This window comes from Tremella mesenterica (genome assembly GCF_000271645.1).
Source record: "Tremella mesenterica DSM 1558 unplaced genomic scaffold TREMEscaffold_15, whole genome shotgun sequence".
Lineage (NCBI taxonomy): Eukaryota > Fungi > Basidiomycota > Tremellomycetes > Tremellales > Tremellaceae > Tremella > Tremella mesenterica.
The window spans coordinates 40,963-59,245 of record NW_006711239.1 but is presented as its reverse complement, the minus strand read 5'-3'; the positions used below and the strand labels follow the sequence as shown (position 1 = coordinate 59,245).

The following is an 18,283-nucleotide window of genomic DNA, read 5'->3' as shown; positions in this document are numbered from 1 at the left end:
TTTTTGGTCGTCTCTTTCTTTCCATCATCTTCAAGCAGTATGAGATTGGACGCTACCGATCTTCGCTATATAACCAACGACGAGTTCAAGGTTCTCACAGCTGTAAGTCACCTCCATGTCGCTTTTACTTACCATTCTCAAGCGCTCGAGGGACCTGGCTGACGGCGCTTAGGTCGAAGTGGGCTCAAGGGATCATGAAGTCGTGCCCACCTCTTCCATCGCGGAGATTTCCGGACTTAGAGGAGGTAACGTCAACAAGGCTTTATCTGATTTAGCAAAGAGAAATCTAGTAGCGAGGGTCCAAGGCGCCAAATGTGAGTATCAACATCATCTTCTTAAGGCCAGAGAAACAGTTAGCTGAGTTCAAACAGATGAAGGTTTTCGTCTCACTTATGGTGGACTGGATTACCTGGCTCTTCGAACTTTCTCCAGAAGAAAACCGCCATCGGTCTATGCTGTCGGCCAGAAGATAGGAGTTGGTAAAGAGTCAGATATTCACGTCGTGGTGGATGAATCAGATCACCGGAGAGTTTTGAAAATGCATCGGTGAGTTTGAGCTCATTTTTCGATTCGGAATGTCTGAGATAGATCACCTTTACAATCCACTCGATACGAGCATTGTGTAAACATGATGTACGGCGATGACGACCATCAAGCGAGGTGGGCATTGTGATGCGGAAGAATTATTGTCCAGTACCAATTCGAGGAAGGATAATCAGCCATATGGCAACAGAGGAAAAACCTTTTTATTCGTTCATCTCCCACTGACTTGACAGACTCGGGAGAATATCATTTCGACAAGTGAAGAGTAAACGTGACTACCTGGGAAATCGAACATCGGCTTCATGGATGCAGCTCAGTCGTCTGGCCGCTCAAAAGGAATTCGCTTTCATGAAAGTATGTCATGTCAGAACATCGACTTCAAGGACTGACGTGTTAGGTTTTGCATGCTAATGACTTTCCTGTACCGGTCCCTATTGATCAAGTCCGACATTGTATCGTCATGTCTCTCATTGATGGATACCCATTGTGAGTGTCACCATTCCTTTCGCATCATTTGAGTATAATTCCACCCTACGAGCGTCTGGATCACCCATACATAGTCGCCTTAGAGATATAGCGATGACCGGAAAACATATTTGTGTGTCATCGATGAGGTGAACCAAACTAATGCCAGACGTCAAATCCAAGCCGTTGAATCGCCTTCGGATCTGTACGCGAAGCTCATGGAGTTGATCGTCCGACTAGCAAACCATGGTCTCATCCACGGTGATTTCAACGAGTTTAATATCATCGTCAAGAAAGATGGTGAGCCAGTTGTGATTGATTTCCCTCAAATGGTCAGTACGCGACATCGAAATGCTGAGTAGTGAGTGTCTTCATCTTTCAATCTACATATCTCCTTTTCCCTCCATCTCCAAATCCTCCCTGTGTCTACTTCAATCATTCCTCCCGAAGAGCCATTTTACGAAGTCATTCGTGACTCATCAACGGATACTTGAATGTATCATGTATGTGCTGACGAAAGCTTTTTCAATCGTGATGTCAATTGTATCCGTCGGTATTTCCGACGTCGATACAAATATGAAGGATTATCTTGGCCCACTTGGGCAGATGTTTTGGCAAATCAGGACGACACTTCTACATCTTTCGAGCAAGTAGGACCAGAAGGTGCTTCTGAACCTACCCAGGGAGAAGTACAAGGATCTGCAAACAATACCACCGGGCTCGCAAGTACAAGCCGAGGGAACAATAAGAGACTTGATTTAGAAGTGGAAGCCAGTGGATTTGGTGGCACGTTAGCTAGAGAATTGGAGGATGTGAGTTTAGCTCATTCCCAAACTTGGAAAGTACTGATAGTCAGCATATGATACGCATGATGGATGTACCTGAACAAGATAATAGTGATGATGATGAAGACAGTGACTTTGAAGAGGAAGAGGATGAGGAAGAGGAAGAGGTAGTCGAAATTGACGAAGATCAAAAGGAGGAAGATACTACATTTGACGAAGATCATTTCCAGAGACAATTGGCGATCAAATTAGAAAGAATGCGATTGAATAAAGCTCTAGGTAATGATGTGAATGAGGAACTGTACACAAATCTCGGTGGTCAAATGTCTGGAGAATTGGAATACAATGGTATTCCAAGGGAAGAACAAGTCAGAGATGTTGGTAGTGAAGGAAATGAAGGAGAATCAGATGAAGAAAATTCAATCGCTATCTCAGATGAAACACCCGTTTCAGAGTATCCTACCGGGACACGAAAACGGGATGCTCAACATAGGATCAATTTGAAAACATCATCACGAGACGAGGTGCAAGCTGCTATTCGGGCCGAAGTGGGGAAACATCGTAGTAAAGAAGAAAGAAAACATCATTCACGTAAAGCTCCTGTGAAGGCTGGTAATGTTAAGGGACATAAATGGAAACAGAGTACTGGACATTTGGTGGAGAAGAACGGCGGATGGTAGATTCCATTTCCGTTTTTTGTTTGAGACTGAGAACGGATAGATTGTACTATACTCGTACTTTCATACTTCGTGGACAAACACAGATTGCATCAGATCATAATTCCTCAATGTACATCATTTCATATTCCTCCATTTCTCATTCTGGTCAATTCATGTTCGGACTAATCGTCGATCGTCATAATTTGCAGTACGAGTAGTGTTAACTTAATATTCGAACCATTTGATAGGTTCTCCAGTGACGAAGACTGCACCGTGTTCCTCGCCGGGACGGGTGTCGATAGAATGGAATGTTGTCTTTCCACCAGCACCAGCTTTGTGGCATCGGACTTTGAGTGAGCTTATGACAAAACAAGGTGGAGAAAGAGAAGAAAATCAGGATAGACCAGTTGAGTGAAGATTACACCATCCAAGCCAAAGGATACTGTTTGAGTGGTCCATCGCCTGCCTGACCAGACAAGCTATGAAGGCAAGCTATGGAGGAAGATGACAAGTTTTGGTAGTGATTGTCACTCGAAGTAACTAGATGACTCACCATGAATGCTCTTTCCTGCCTCTATCTCAATCTCACCGATATAATCAATTCCCATAGGACGATGAACTTTGAAGAAACGTTTCGGGTGGTAATACTTGCCGTTAGTTTTCAAGTCCCCATTGGACATACCGAACTACGAACCGACATGATGAGTGTGGGGTAAATGTTAATATAAACTCACCGAAATACCTTTGTTCACTCCACCTTCCACTACAAGATCAAGAGCAGCGACCTCTTTAAGTCCATGTCGGACATCTTCGCTGTGAGTCAGTCCAAATCCTTGTATAGGACGAATAGTGGCTTTGCCCGACATATGTCATCGGTGTACAAGGTTGATACTCCAAAACCATCACTCGACTGTCTCAAAGGGATTGGTTTTGAAGGGGAAGCCGATGCTTGTAATGAGATGGTGAGGTGAGTAAGAAGGAATAAGAGAAAAGATAAACTCACACGGCAAGTTTATTAAGTTTGACCAAAATCTCATGTCTAACTTCTTCATCTTCAAAAACTGATAAACCATCAGAGTCCATTTTGATTATATCGCTGACTTGTGCGTCGGGTGGTAGGTCCACTCGATGATCATGATCATGTTCATGTTCGTTTGAGACTTGTTCTGTTCCATAGCCGACAGCATTGACTGCTGCAGAAGCTATATTCTGAGCATGAGTAGTTGCGATGTTGGCTGCGGAAGTAGCTGCGTCCTGAATGTCAGTGGATAAGTGGGACACAGCTTTGAAACAGAAATCCGTGATGAGCATTCCAAGTCAGACTCATAGCTTACCTATGTGAGGAACGGCCCCTCCGTCGCACACAACCACAGAAAGAGGAGAGGGTAGAGAAAGTCACTTACGACGACAGATTGCATGTTGATATTCTTTCTTAACTAGGTATACGTGGTCTGAGATAAGTACTCGAGTATGGTAAGTTGTAGTAAAGAGTTATGACAAAGGGATGTGAGCGAGTTGATTTCAACGTGGAAGAACGCACTGATCTCTTGGCCGGAACGTCGATGATGTCATCGCCACCCTACTAACAACCACTGCCTTTCCCATACTTACATAAAAACACCAAGAACACATGCAACTCTTACTCTATGCCCTCACTACCACCCTCTCCTATAAACGAGGTACAGCAATGACCACAGAAGTACAAAGCAGAAAGCTGCACCTACTGCGTCGCTCATGAAGACACCGTTCTCGAGAAACTTCCCCCGTTGATCGTGCCCATTAAGCAGCTGAGTAGTTAATCGAGCGTTTCAGGACGGTATAAAATCGCGGGTTCACTATCCGGTCTCTTCTCCAGAGGTTCACACCTCCTCAGCTGTCTCACCCTCACCAAAGTAACTTCATCTCACCTTGGAACGCCCATCATCACTCATCCTTGTACATATACCGTTCATCCACTAGTCCCCATTGCCCGTAGTATGGTCAGAACTATCTATGAGTTGTTTGGTAAATGGTGGAAGGGGAAGCATTGTCTGACGGCTGACGGCTGGATGGAAGTGATGATGACATGACAAGTCATCAGTCAAGCCGGCTGAGATCAGTGACAAATGTCGAGGGAAACGCGGAGAAAGATTGAACTGTGGAATGGCTTCAGCGCTAGTCAATCACCATTTGTTCCGCCAAAGAGTCAAAGCACATTACATTCACTACCACCCCCTCAAGCCACTCAGTAGCATTGTATTAGACGTCAGTGGTGATCAGTTTCAAATCAGCCTAAACGCATCATAACAAGGGCCATGACATGAAATGCTAGGAAGACCAAGGCGCCTTCCAACCCTCGCTCGTCCCGCCGCTCAGTTCGTTCGTAATGCTTTTATGTGCGGTCATGAGATCTGTACATCAGTCCGACGCTGACGGATCCCATATCTACCTCACGAAGCCATCCTAAACAGCACTGATAGAGTTTGAGGTCTTCCATTGCGAAGGAAAACGTGGAAGAGAAAGACAAACTCACAATCTGTGTAACTTAATGCGTCATTGTTGCTGTCCTCCACTAATTGATTTGCAAACTCAATCTCCATCCCATCCATATTCTGCCTAACTATGATCACCTGTAAACTATGCCCGGCCAAACGTTCCAGGTGAGTGAGAATATTGCGTACTTGCGTCGAAAGCAGCGTGGGCAGTTTCGGTAATCGAGTCATCCGTGGATCCAACTCTTCGAGAGCTTCGACGGCATATAGATCATCAATGATTTGTGGGGATACCGAAGCGCCGAACCAGATCATGGCTGACTCTCCGTTACCTACCCGTTAGCCGAGCACGGCAAGTAGTACAAGAGCTGGAGGTGATCATGCTCATGCCCGATCCGGCACTCTTTCAAACCATTTTGCATCTAATCGTGGAAAAAGTTGGGATTTAGTGGACATAGGAAGATCAGGGAAACGCGATATCATAATCGAAACAACAACGGAGGCGCATATGGGAAGTCATTGCCCCACACAAATTGCAGGGATGGTGGAAGCATGGAATGACATTCAGAGTGATCTGGGAGATACAGTCACCACTCACTCAACAGATAAGCTCCTTCAGCTACCATATACGCGTAACTTGCTCGCATGAACGCAGGCATCCTCAGACGGCCGTTCGGACCAAGGAATCCGGCGTCAGGTGAGAGATCATGAATAGCTAAAAGCCGTGGGTATAGAAGGTTCATTGTGTTGATAACCGAGAGGGACGAGAATACCCGCATATAATGCGCTCGAACGTCGGAAGTCACATTGCCACCTGATGGTGAGCCTTTCTTTCGCTCCAGAGAAAACGAGCCAGCACCGCGCAGAAAACCACTGGCAACTTCGGAGTGAGGACACAGAACGGGCAGGGGGAAGGAAAGAGAGTGACATACCCTTCAGAGGTTTGGACTTCAACATGCAAAGGGTATACAGGGGTAAAAGCTTGAAGCCTTCTGGCAGTATGAGCTGGACTCAGCTCGTACATTATTGAAGAGTATGTCTATCACTCACTTGCCCTGCCGCGACCGCCGGTGCGCAGTGACGGCGGTACATATATAACACGCGATTGCATCGATCGGTCAAGGCCTTCCTGATGTCTCTCAAGCCTTTCGATGGCATTTGAGAAACGGCTTCACGTCAGCCATGATTTCAGGAAAGAGAAAAGGGAACCGATAGACAGTACAAGTGGGGAGATGGAAGTGAGACTGTGTACTTACCATCTTTCATGAAAAGTGTCACGCTGGCGTCCAAGTCGGCGAAGCGAAAGACGTTGCCGATCAAAGCAGTCATGGCCAAGCTCAGATTTAAACATCTCACTCTCCTCTCACCATTTGCACTCGTGTACAGCACTGCTACCTGCACGTATGCCATGCTCCTCTCGTCCAGCTTATGACCATCGTGCCTCAGTACAGCCGCAAATGCTTTGGCGTCATCGATCGTTCCGAACTCGAGATCAGTCAAAGACCTCTGATAAAAGTTACCGATGTGGTCGGCGACACGCAGACCGGTACTGCACCGAATCCGTACCGTGGCATTGTAGACGGTTTCACGGGTACACACTCGTTTGAGTTCGTCTTGCAGCGTCTCCCGATCTCTCACGGGGGAGAATTTGGGATGAAAGAAAGCTTCTCCACCGGTGACTGAACACAGAGTTCCAACTGACGCGACATCGATATACTGCTGAGGGAAGAAGAACACGTTACAGCCCACCCCCGCTTCGGCAAGTTCTTCAGACGTGTTTCGCCAGAATGGATCCGCAGATGTGAACAATGTGCGCTCTTTATCGGTGTTCTGAACGGTGGGGTCTTCTCGTCGGTCGAGCTTGCCGGGGCCGAGTGTAGGAAGGGAGGCGAGAAAGAGGTTGATTTGGCCGCCCCGCATGCGTAAGCCTGCTAAAGCTCCTCTGACAGCGGCTCCCGCGGCCGGCTGGTTCCCTTCAGGCTGAGACCCGGCGATGCTAGGCAGAAGATCTAAGAGTGACTCGATTTGAGTTCTTTGGCGTCAGCTCGGTTTCTCAGCAAGACCAACACGCACCGCGAGTGTCGCGGAGATACCAGAAAACCATCGATGAGAGGCACAAACATGTCGTCCAAGTCACTCACAACCATCAATGAGGGGGCAGGAAGACTCGGCTAGTAGATTAGCTCGCAGTTCCTGAGTCTCATATGCTCACTGACCGAAAGGTTCCAAAAGCCCACAGACTCTGCAAAGCTCACGATGGCCACCTGCTCCTCATCTCCAATGACTCCTTCATCCGCCTCCGTTTCGTCACCATTACTGTCTTCTGACCGTCTCTGTCCGTACAAAGCTCGCCTGATTCCGTCACAGACTTCTCTGACGACGCCGTTCTGTGCACTTGGCCCCGTCACATCAACCACGAAGACTCGCCCAAGCGGTCTGGGTCGCCTCACTGATCGTTCATCCGCCCCTTTTTTCTTATGTCCATGAGCCGGGCTGGGTTGTCTGAGCGCAGATTGCCCCAAGCTATTCTGCAATCCTCCCAGGAGGTCCACTGCGGTGGTAGCAAGAGCGTCACCGGCCGACGCGAGGTTGGCGGCCGAATTATCTACAGCCGTGTCCAACAACGATCCCAATGCCTGCTCCGACCAATACTCTTGCGGCACAGCGAAGTCAACAGTGCCGTGCAACAGCTCTGGACGTTCATCGTGATCCAATCGCTGCCCGCTGGGGGATAAGTGACAGAAGTAAGCATCGGGCACTGATCTGTCAGTTAAGTTACTTTCGTTCATTGCAAGTAATCACTGACGGGGGTTGATCGCCGAACAAAGATTGCAGGTCCACTTCCTCCCTCCTTCGACCCATCGAACATGTGGGTTGATGTACGCTCGGCACTTGTCGCATCTGGGTGGACCAATATTATCGCCTTGCTGCGAAGTTGCGAATGCGCTCTGTCCGACTGTCCAATTGGAAACCAATGGCACCGGCGCCTCGTCGTATCTCAACGGAGCAAAAGGTTGCACGATCAATCCAAGAGGTAAGGCGGTCGTCTCGAGTAATTGGCTGTTGGTGGGTATGCTCAAGAGCGTCGGCCGTAAGTGCCGGGGTAGGGAATTGCCCTGGTCGATTCCTCGCCAGTCGGTACCAGACAGAGGCATCAGTCCACGAGGGTCGCAGCTCAAGAAGTCGTCGTCATCGTACAGATTCTGATCAAGCTCTTGAGCCTCTACAGGGTTGGGCACCTGCTCCGGATCTATGCGTTTACGGGGGCCAGTGATGGCAGGCCCGAAAGAGTGGGGGGGAGGAGGTATGTGATGGGGGGGAGCATGTGAAGAAGGATGGGAAGAGGGAGAGGGAGAAGAAGCCTGATTTGGTATAGACTGGATGTGGTGAGTGGGACGTGAAGTCGAGGGAGCATATTCATTGACGGAAGGGGTACGATGGTCGAGATCTGGATGGAGGTGAGGGTGGTGAGGAGGTTGAGGGAGATGATGCTGTGAATGGGACGATGGTTGATTATAGGCCGGCTGAAAGGTGTTCGCTATCAGACTGGGATCTACCGCATACCTTGAGCGAGGAGGCATGACGGTATAGTAGAGGGGAGGGTGATTATAGTTGTGGTCGAGCAAGGGGACATGGAATGCTTTTGACACGTCGGCAAGGGGCGGGGCTTGACTGCCAATCTTACATGGGGGGGTCACTCAAGTTCATGCCGGTGACGCAACTACTAAGTATAGGCTACTCTACTCTATCACTGCCCATACTACTACTTGTAGACTCTGCCCCCTTGTATGCCCCTTGTTCCCACCATTATCCTCACTGCCCGTATCTGTCTTGTGCCCTATATCGGGCACTACAATCTGCCATCTCTCTCCCAGTGCTCATGAAATTCCTCAGCGCGTTCGATACCACCATCCCACCAAGTCGGACCATGACCGGCACTCCGGCGGAGGTTAGTCGCCACTTGCCATCCCAATGCAATCCATACTTATGACCAGACAATCCCTACAGCCTCTTTTGACGATGCTTCTCTCCTCAGCATGTCATCCTTGTCGATCCAGAACGCTGCCCCATCGCCCACTTCCTCCAAGGACGGCTACGAACATCTCTCGGCCCCATCGACAGCTTCCCACCCTTCCATTCCTCTAAACTCATCTCAACTTTCCTCGTACTCCTCCACAACAGACAGAAAGGCAAGACTCTTGTACTGCAAATCCCATGTATCGATCCATCCTACCTCACACCGCAACGATGACATATCTGGATACTTGGCCATTGTACAAACTGACTCCCCCGTCTCCGCCCCGCTCCCAGAGTCCACCGGCTCCCTAAAGCCGCCCAATGGGGCTATACTAATTTCCTGGGTCCCGAATGAACTGTTGGAGCAAATGAATGAACAAGATCGGGAGAGCTACAAGCGAGTGGACGAGAACTCGGGGAAGGGAACAAGCGAGAGAGAGGAGGACGGTGAGTTCCTCTCCCCCGGATGCAAGCTGAGCCTGTTAGGTTTTGTCTTTATTTCCTTGCCTCCTCCTAGAGGAGAGAAGTACGCATTCTCCATACCACTATCGGACGTTTATAGCATATTGGTCTACCCTGTGAGTCATCCCCATGTGGTGAGTCCTGACTGACGAACGAAGCCGAGTTTATCTCACTGGCATGGATCCGCCACTCTGAAGTCTGTCAACCTCTCCTGTAGTCTAAATCAAGCTGACCAGTAAAGTCTGATTGGCGGCGTATCTCTACCCACGCTATACTTTCATGACGACGAGTCCCCTCTCCTGCTGTCCCCACCTTCGCCGAACTCTCCCGACGGCCCGATCCCTCGGTCCCAATGGGGTTTCCCCCCATTCCTGGCCCTCCTCAAATCCAACGCCTCCCTGTTAAGGTCGCGTCTCATCGCCTCCGGTCAGTCGCGTGGAGCCGAGCTTTGGCTTGTAAATCCGACGAAATCGGATCGAGAAGTACACGAACACGCAGTAGAGGATCCAGTACCCCCGCGGTCGACAAGCAAGTCTTCGCACACAACGTCACCGCCTGACGTGCAGCAGGCGCCTTACCCTCCCAAACCGTTCTTTCCCAACTCGTCCGTTCTTAGCCAGAATACTCCCAAACAGACCCTTCTGACCGGCCTGTCCACCTTGACCAACCTGTCTCGAAAAACGGCTCAGCAGCTTCTATCCCACCCTCTTGCTCAACCCATGGTACCTCATCTGCCACCTATAGTGCAAAATTTTGTCAACGCCTCGGGAGAATGGGAACGCTCTGGTCGAAGCACTACGAAGACGGCAGGGGGCGGCGACGTGGCGAATGAGTTTGAGGCCGCTCGACTATACCTCGCTCGTTGGGCCCGCGTTGTGGCCGAGGAGGGGGAGCGTGCCAGGCGGAATGAAGTGACACGCCACGCAGACCTTGCTCAAAGTGTTCGAGTGGGGTCAGAGGATCTTGCCAGTTCGTTGGGTGTCTTCTCTCTCTTGACCAGTCCCAACTCCAAGCGCCCCATACCCCATCCTACTCGCATGCCACATCAACCTATTACGGCCAAGGAATGGGATCTCTTTGCTGCACAAGGCCGAGACGAGCTGTGGGTGAGACGAGAGATTTTCAGGCGAGGTCTTCCAAGTGCCTCTGAAGTCGGCAACGAGCACGTGAGGAGGGAAGGCTGGGAAGTTTTACTCGGCGTTGTGCCCTGGTCTGTAGGCGGGCTTGGAGGAGGAGAGGCCGGTCAACCAAAAAGACGGCAAGAGCGACACGAACTTTTGGAGAAAAAGAGGACCGAGTACGCCGTACTAAAAAAGCGGTGGCAGGAAGAGGCAGATGCGCGGAGAACCGACTCGTGGAAAGACGAGTGGCATCGGATAGACGTATGTGTACCCTGCCAGAGTAGAGAGCTTCGCTGATCATGAAATCTCCACCCGAAAATGTTCCTATTTTCTGTCATTTTCTCTCCTGAATTCGAAACGTTCCTGTCGCTAGGTCGATTGCCGAAGGACTGACAGGCAACAGGCAATCTACGCGGTTCCCGGATCGGCGGTCGTCCAGGGGGAGGGGGATCCTGGTACAGGAGATCCTCGCCTCTTCTGGGAAGACGACGCTGAGGAAACAGCTGGTGACCAGGCGGGTCAAGCCACGCTCAATCGTAAGCGACTGTTTTGACGTAGAGATAGCCCTGCTCAATAGTAGCCCATATCGCGGCACTGAGAACGATTTTGATGACGTATCATACCTATCGTCCTGAGCTGGGCTACGTACAAGGTAGGTCATGTTGATGTTCGCCCACTTTTCCATCGGCCTGCCTGATGACTTGCAGGCATGTCAGACTTGCTGAGTCCCACTTACGTCGTATTTGGAGCAAATGAAGCCGATGCCTTCTGGGGGTTAGTGGGGATCATGCAGATGCTGGTAAGTTTAGGTTTGCATAATGTTCATAAGCTGATCAGCAGGAGAGCAACTTTCTTCGTGATCAGAGTGGGATGAAGCACAAGCTTAGCACTTTGCAGCAGCTCATCAGAGTGATGGACCCGGAATTGTATACCCATTTGGGTGAGCCCCTCACGCCAATACTCCTGTCCTCGCCTTCATTTCTGTCCTTGAAGTATGGCTCATTGGTGTACCAAGAGAGGTCACATATGTTGACGATTGGAGAAGCAATTCTCTTTGTTGTATTTGCTGACTGGTCTTAGAACGGACCGACTCTCTCAATCTCTTCTTCTGCTTCCGATGGATACTTATCGCTTTCAAAAGGGAGTTCTCATTCGACGTGGTGATCAAGCTTTGGGATATCTTATGGACGAATTATTACTCGAATGACTTTGTTCTTTTCGTCGCATTGGCGATCCTGCAGAGTCACCGGGATGTCATCATCCGGTACTTGACAGAATTTGATGAAGTGTTGAAATATGCGAATGACCTCAGCGGTACAGTGAGTGTTCCATCACACGGCTCTGATTCCTGACTGCTCTTTCCCTCCCCAATTACCAACACCACATTTGGCGTTGCATGTGGTTCACTCGCTTTGTTCCGTAGTCGTCCAAATAATGTTCAAACCAGACTACAAGTGGGTTACTGACGATTTAGATCGATCTTGATACAACCCTTGCCCAAGCTGAAGTGCTCTTTCTCGCTTTTCGGGGTTTGGTCGAGGATACGGATCATGACAACGCATTGGATGAATTGGGTGAATCAACCCTACGGCGTCGCCGATTGAGCGCAGGGTCCGCCAGTTCGCTAGCGAGTCGGGGTACACCTGCGAGAACTATCATTTCGGATGATCTTAGGCAATGTCTTGTTGGGTGGAAGGACACGGGATCGGGGCTATCCGGTGAGATGAGTCCGCAAATGGTATCGCCAGGGGTCACTTCGCATCAAGCGACGACCAGAGAGGGTGTTTCTGAAAACGTCCGTGGGCTCTCCATCAGTTCGGTCCCCATAGGTTACGCCTGAGGTTGAGGGATGTTGGGTAATCGTAACGGGAGGTCGCGACGCTTAAGGGAAGTAGGGAAATGCGGCTGTTAACGTATATACACCGGGTGAGGTGAGATTTTTCAGTATCAAACAATCGAGTGATGTAGCTTTAAATATCTTGTCTGCTACCCGTTGTAAATTGCTCTGGATCATGGATTGTTGGTTATGCAACATTTTCCTCATACGTTTTGAGGGGTATCCATCATTTCTTTTTAATCAACATTAAAACCACAGGCCAAGCTACTTCTACACCGTTTTTTGCTTCTCCCTGCTGCCCTACAGAAGTTTTGAGATTTACCAGAAGTCTATCCACTAAATCCCCTTGTGCACCTTTTCCTCGAAATTGACGTTCTTCCGGATGTGCATCAAGGTACGAAGCGTATGAAGACCAACTACGAAGATATTCTTCCAAATTTTCCCAAGTAAAAGATTTCTGTAAAGCCCATGGACCTTTAGAACTTGATTTGAGTCTCAAAGCAGTTGAGGAATCCCAATCACTATCCCAATCACGATCACTATCTCTGATTTCCTCAGAGGGTGGAAGAGGTTCTTGTATGGTAGAATTAATCGGATGTCCACCGTTAAGTGAAGGAAGAGAATTAAGGTCTATTGATAAAGAAGTGGAAGAAGGGTAAATTGGGAAAGGGATAGAATCTAATAATCCTTCAACTATTGATCTACCTGGTTGAGACCAATATGGACCTAGAACGGAAGAAGAATGATGATGAATCATTTTGTTCAATTTAGGATATTGAGGGAAAGTCATTTCTGCGTAACCCTAATCTATCAACGTTCGAACTTATTTCAACCCTCTCAGAAACCCTGAAGAAGTACTCGGAAATCCTCAATGTGAAAAGATAGAAGATTTATTAATGTTTGATACAAGATGATGAGGATATGAATTGAAATGATACTCTACTACTCACGATGTAAGCTACTGTCCCTTTAGGTTTAACAACTCTTGATAATTCTTTCCAAACTTTTGAATGATCAAACCAATGTGCCGCTTGACCAGCTATCACCAAATCTACACCTTTTTCTAAACCTGGTGCGGTGGATATTGATTCAGCTGAAGAGACTTGGTAATTGATTTGAGTGAAGGATGGGGGAGGTTGTAATGCTGATGAAAGCATTTTGACAGATGTGTCGAGAGCGGTAACTTTAGGGAATCGTTGAGCTAGATTGAGAGCTATGAAACCTGTGAGAATGTCAGCTACTACTATTATTACTACTACTACTACTTCAAGCTCTCTTCAAATGATGATTCGAACACTTTATTTGTACTCGACATATCTTCCATCTTCAGAAGTCCGGATCGAGGGATGTGAGTGAATAGAAAGGGTGGAGGAAAGTTAGAATGAAAGACATACCAGGACCACAACCGAGATCGAGAGCATGATCGAATTTACCTCCATTCGATGAGTGGTAAGAGTATATCAAGTCGTATAGTTTTTGAGGGTATGTACTGTATTTCAACATCATTCTGCTCCGGTAGAACCTCTACGATACAACAGACGAAAATGACATACGGTCTGGCAGCAACATACGCAGCGACGTCAAAAGACGCCTTTGCGAATAATGTGGCCATTGTGATTTTACGTTGGTCCGGAATGACCTATGAGATGTCAATCACAATCTTAACTGACCAAGATCGCAGTGTGAGAGATACAGTAGTTGTAGAGCAGTAGTATCGAGTACATTACGAGATATGTGAAGGGTACAGTAAGTAAGCTTTTGTCAGAAATAGAGCAAGTACGTTCGGCTTTGATCGGTGTGAACGCCGAAAGTGGAGGTTTCGTCTACTTTCCTTCCTCTTTCACTACTTACTTCACTTCATCTACCCAGAGCTGTTCTACACCCTGCAACGAAACAATCACATATCCGTATAATGCCGAAAGATCCCACACGTCAACAATACTCTTCAGGTCTGACCTACGTCGCTCAAAAACCTTCTTTTCTACAAAACTTTGGAAAGGTTCCAACATCCCCCCCTCATCAAAATGGTCAGAGCAGTAATAACCGCGAACCTCTTCCCAGTAGACCACGAGAAGGACGTTGGGCCAAAGGTAGTGATAATGAAGAAGAAGATCCAGGTGAAGAAGATGAATGGGAAGAGTCATACGGTGGAGGGGAAGATGGACCTCAGGTGGTAGTACTTAAACAAGGTAGACATTTAAATGCCGATGAGCTTAAACGGGAGAGACAACGAGGTGAGTTCAAACTAGGTCCATATTCATTTCAAACTTCTTTTCCTGTATCCATCTACTTAGAATGCGACTCGGCAAGGTCATGGAGATTGAACATATGTTCGGTTACTGATTTCTAGCTTCTGGAAAAAATGAGGATTCACCACCACAGGAGACCATGATCAAATCGCAGACGGAAGAACATCCTCAAACAAGAATCCAAAAAGCTCGAGCGACCGTATCAACCTCGTCAAAACGGAAACTCGTCGGTGGTGAGATTCATGGAGAGGGGGAGAAGGATAAGGATGGAGATACAGTTAAAGGGAAAAGGAAAAAGAAGAAGGCGGATAAGGGTTTACTTAGTTTTGATGATGCTTAGGAATTCATGGTTTGATATCAACGACAAGTGAGTCGTGAGTCATGAGTCATTATTATCGCAGGATGGACGTAGCTGAGAGTCAGGTAAGCGTCGAATGATAATGGAGAGATTGTGGGTGTCATCATAGGAGTAAGATTATCCATCATTTGGATGTACTGTGCAAATGTAATTTTGTGATGCAACAAATGGTCTTGTCTATAAAGACGTTTCACACAAGTACTCGAGTACTCGTACTGGCATGCCACCTCGATGAGGTGTACAGGTCGTGATTCATACAACCCTCTGCTATTTTCATTGGCATTCGTCGAAGGATGCAAGTAACAAATATACATGACCCAACTTAAACTTCAATCTATAACATAACCCATTCCTGGTCCTTAGACCTTTCGCCCTCCATCCGGTAGCCCCTGGTTGAGCAAACATTCGTGACACACTGAAAGCAAGAACACTGCAAGAAGTGTTATCTAATCTAATCTGACCAGCTTGTATATGAAAAGCCACGTCAGTAGTGTAGACTTTCTTCCATCTCATGCTGTGATGTTACTCTGCATATACACTGTACATGTATCATTCTCGATTCTATCATGTCATCTCAACGTGCCAACTCCCTCATACCTTCCCTCCTTTCACAAGCTCGTCACGGCCGTCACCTTTTTAGAAGTTATTCTCGTCCATCGGTCAATCAAATCACATCAATTAATCCCCGTCGAAATAACTCCACTTCAACTGATATTTTACAAGAACCATTATCATATTGTAAGAATTTAGTACAACGACTTGATCCCGAAGCAGGGCTTTGTAGTTACTTTTGGCCTGAACAAGAAAGGAAGTGGTTCTTAGCAGGGCGAGCTTTTAATGGGAGCTCCCCCCCCCCCCCCTCCCCCTTCCTCCCCCATTAATCATCTACCACTTTCTACTGTATCATGAGAGACGACTCTTACGAATCTTTTCACACTGTATGTCATGGTATTCTAGCTTGACTATTATCTTCTAAGTAAAGAAGATGCGAGTTAAATAGGTTCAAAATTAGATAAAACAGTGTTAATTGACTTTTCAAGTTAGAACTTCATCTGATATCCACCACTTTGACTCAACCTGCTCTTGCAGCTATCCGATATCAATTCTGGAGAGACGCCTTAACTTCTGCATTCACCAAAACCGGTTCTGTAACTCAACATCCTGTAATCATCTTATTATCGGATATGGCCAAACATCGACCTGTTCAGAAATATCATCTCAGTCAAGGCACACGAAATGTCATCCGCGATTGGAGTCATCTCCACTTCGCTTCACTGGCGCTATATAAACAAACTACTTATGGTATGATCCATCTAGTCTGGAGATGGAAATTGGATTCGTTGAAATTTTGTTTATTATTAGGCTTCAAAAATTGCTAATCCACCTTCTTCTCTCACTTTCGAAACTCATTTAAACAACTATTCTCCACTTTCTTCTTCCTTACTATTAGGTCCTCTTCCAATTCTTGTCCCACCTTCGAGTCCAGAGTCAGCACATCTATCTCACACTTTATCTCATCTTTCACATCTTTCAACAGTCGTCACTCTACTACGATCGATACCTATCACTGTATCACATAAAAAGTTGAATATTCCCTCCGATGTATGTGCGAGACATGCGATTGTGGAGGAGGAAGTTTATCGTCGTGGAGGTGATGCTGGAGGTGTTCGGGATGCTTGTTGGGAAATAGGAACAAGGGGTATGGACGAATTGATTACTGCTCGAAGAGATCTCACGAGTACTAAAGGAAGAGTCAAGCCAGTATCAGCTATGCCTCTATTTTTACATGCGGTAAGTTCCCTCACTCATCCTTGTTGTTTGTTCAGCGGTCCACTTGTACATAATTCAGACCGCCCTCCCCTAGCCACAATCGCTGTCTCTAGCTGATACCACTACCAATCTCGAATTCTTCATTTTTGACAGCGATGAAGAGGCAATGCTGACATTCAGGTGTCTGCAGAAAGATATCTTCATAGATTGGAGAGTTACGACTTTAATGTTTTCCATCCAGATTTACAAAAGCACGATTGGAGATTAGCTCCACGGATCTGGTGGAAATATCAGACAAACACTTTATGAATTCCAGTCAATCGAGTAGTATCCCCATCACCTATTCGTATGCAAATTCAAGATCCTATCAACACAGAGAAAGCTCTGTCTACATGCAAAGTATAATCATGTTTCATACTAGGTCTACAAAAAAATGGTTATGTCACTCTAAACAAATCATACGAGCCATATTGGGACGAGTTATCCTAGGAGCTCATCTTGACTGGCGTAGCTGATATCTTCAGCGCATACAAATACGCCATCGAATCACCAACGCAATAACTACAATCACTTAAACCTTCTGCCAAGGAGGAGCTTGTCCTTGGATGGGACTGACAGGCGTGGCTAGACCTCCCACGTTCTCTACCTTTTTCATATCATATTTCTCTTCAACAAAAGACCCCATGTCAACTTCCATTCCCGATCCAACATACGAGCCAGCGTACATCATTGGCGAAGGGGCTGACAAAGCCACAAGGGGGGGTAATGGTGGTCTGAAGCTATACGCATTGACTTGTGCCATATTCAAGCCATCCGACCACCCAAACACGTCGGGTCTAGAGGGATATGCTTCACCCCGGGTCATCCATAAATCACGACGTACCCAATCGGCCATTTCAGCTTCTCCTCGTGTACTAGCTTGAGGATGTTCATCTTCCGATTCCAAATCCATCTGATCTAGATTCTCCTCTTGTTCTGGCAACTGATCGACGCCCGTCGCAGCAACTCCGCCGTTGGTATCGAATGGACGAGTAGGTGTATCCGGCGTAGGGTACGATTGAACTTTAGGAGCCTTAGGGTCATGGATACGTGGCCAGACGAGTCGAAGGCCTTCATCTTGATCAAGAGGGTTGTTCCGAATGTGTCGAACCGCTATAGGTCCATTGGGAGTTCCAGCCTAAAAAGTCAGCTCATATCTTACAGAAGATCCCTTGTACCAATGGAACGTAAGACACGGCGAGTGCAGAGGTGGTTTTCAGTCGATATGTGTCAATCGGAGGTGATGAAAGCTTGTCACAATGACTCTGTCAACAACGTACCATATCTTTGATGACTTTGACGAGCATATCGATGTCCGCACGTTGGTCTGTTTCAAGTAACACTTCCTCGCGCAGACCCATGAATCCTCGACCTGGCCGCTTACCTACCACTGGTAAGACCACACGATAGGAATTCTGGTTGAAGTCTCCTGGGCGTCAGCGGGCGAACGAACTAGTGATGGCGATGAAGATCCATGCCATCTTGACAAGGTACGCAAGGGGGGAGA

At 47.5% G+C, this 18,283-nt stretch overlaps 8 protein-coding genes across 8 annotated transcripts; 4 read left to right on the top strand and 4 right to left on the bottom strand.

Annotated features, from left to right (window-relative positions):
- Positions 1-39: 39 nt before the first annotated feature.
- Positions 40-2,473, top strand: TREMEDRAFT_35119 (uncharacterized protein; the record flags this gene model as incomplete). Its single annotated transcript, XM_007007638.1, has 9 exons — positions 40-102; positions 173-314; positions 372-546; positions 777-897; positions 941-1,029; positions 1,178-1,369; positions 1,529-1,820; positions 1,865-2,118; positions 2,152-2,473. 9 exons carry the CDS (start codon positions 40-42, stop codon positions 2,471-2,473), a joined length of 1,650 nt encoding a protein of 549 aa, XP_007007700.1.
- A 71-nt stretch (positions 2,474-2,544) lies between these two features.
- On the bottom strand, positions 2,545-3,921 carry TREMEDRAFT_74773 (uncharacterized protein). Its single transcript, XM_007007785.1, has 5 exons — positions 3,856-3,921; positions 3,456-3,706; positions 3,187-3,265; positions 3,006-3,099; positions 2,545-2,799 (listed from the first exon to the last, which is right to left on the bottom strand). Exons 1-5 carry the CDS (start codon positions 3,868-3,870, stop codon positions 2,678-2,680), a joined length of 561 nt encoding a protein of 186 aa, XP_007007847.1. The 5' UTR covers positions 3,871-3,921; the 3' UTR covers positions 2,545-2,677.
- An 838-nt stretch (positions 3,922-4,759) lies between these two features.
- Positions 4,760-8,504, bottom strand: TREMEDRAFT_35099 (uncharacterized protein; the record flags this gene model as incomplete). The annotated part of the gene is made up of 9 exons (XM_007007634.1): positions 4,760-4,842; positions 4,965-5,255; positions 5,522-5,737; positions 5,856-5,928; positions 5,974-6,092; positions 6,180-6,955; positions 6,997-7,094; positions 7,140-7,681; positions 7,730-8,504. 9 exons carry the CDS (start codon positions 8,502-8,504, stop codon positions 4,760-4,762), a joined length of 2,973 nt encoding a protein of 990 aa, XP_007007696.1.
- Positions 8,505-8,803: 299 nt separating this feature from the next.
- TREMEDRAFT_70187 (uncharacterized protein) lies at positions 8,804-12,363 on the top strand (the record flags this gene model as incomplete). The annotated part of the gene is made up of 10 exons (XM_007007784.1): positions 8,804-8,872; positions 9,114-9,341; positions 9,834-10,784; positions 10,897-11,059; positions 11,104-11,175; positions 11,231-11,322; positions 11,364-11,463; positions 11,604-11,842; positions 11,998-12,134; positions 12,198-12,363. 10 exons carry the CDS (start codon positions 8,804-8,806, stop codon positions 12,361-12,363), a joined length of 2,217 nt encoding a protein of 738 aa, XP_007007846.1.
- Positions 12,364-12,586: 223 nt separating this feature from the next.
- TREMEDRAFT_35179 (uncharacterized protein) lies at positions 12,587-13,987 on the bottom strand (the record flags this gene model as incomplete). The annotated part of the gene is made up of 4 exons (XM_007007640.1): positions 12,587-13,086; positions 13,304-13,582; positions 13,755-13,849; positions 13,914-13,987. Coding segments are annotated over 4 exons (948 nt in total), but the record flags the coding sequence as incomplete, so codon positions are not given.
- Positions 13,988-14,272: 285 nt separating this feature from the next.
- TREMEDRAFT_70186 (uncharacterized protein) lies at positions 14,273-14,949 on the top strand (the record flags this gene model as incomplete). Its single annotated transcript, XM_007007783.1, has 2 exons — positions 14,273-14,594; positions 14,711-14,949. The coding sequence occupies 2 exons, from the start codon at positions 14,273-14,275 to the stop codon at positions 14,947-14,949; spliced, it is 561 nt and encodes a 186-aa protein (XP_007007845.1).
- A 923-nt stretch (positions 14,950-15,872) lies between these two features.
- Positions 15,873-17,046, top strand: TREMEDRAFT_65528 (uncharacterized protein; the record flags this gene model as incomplete). Its single annotated transcript, XM_007007694.1, has 4 exons — positions 15,873-15,905; positions 16,008-16,317; positions 16,505-16,758; positions 16,918-17,046. 4 exons carry the CDS (start codon positions 15,873-15,875, stop codon positions 17,044-17,046), a joined length of 726 nt encoding a protein of 241 aa, XP_007007756.1.
- Positions 17,047-17,308: 262 nt separating this feature from the next.
- Positions 17,309-18,257, bottom strand: TREMEDRAFT_65527 (uncharacterized protein; the record flags this gene model as incomplete). Its single annotated transcript, XM_007007693.1, has 4 exons — positions 17,309-17,914; positions 18,057-18,103; positions 18,161-18,205; positions 18,230-18,257. The coding sequence occupies 4 exons, from the start codon at positions 18,255-18,257 to the stop codon at positions 17,309-17,311; spliced, it is 726 nt and encodes a 241-aa protein (XP_007007755.1).
- Between the last annotated feature and the right edge of the window lie 26 nt (positions 18,258-18,283).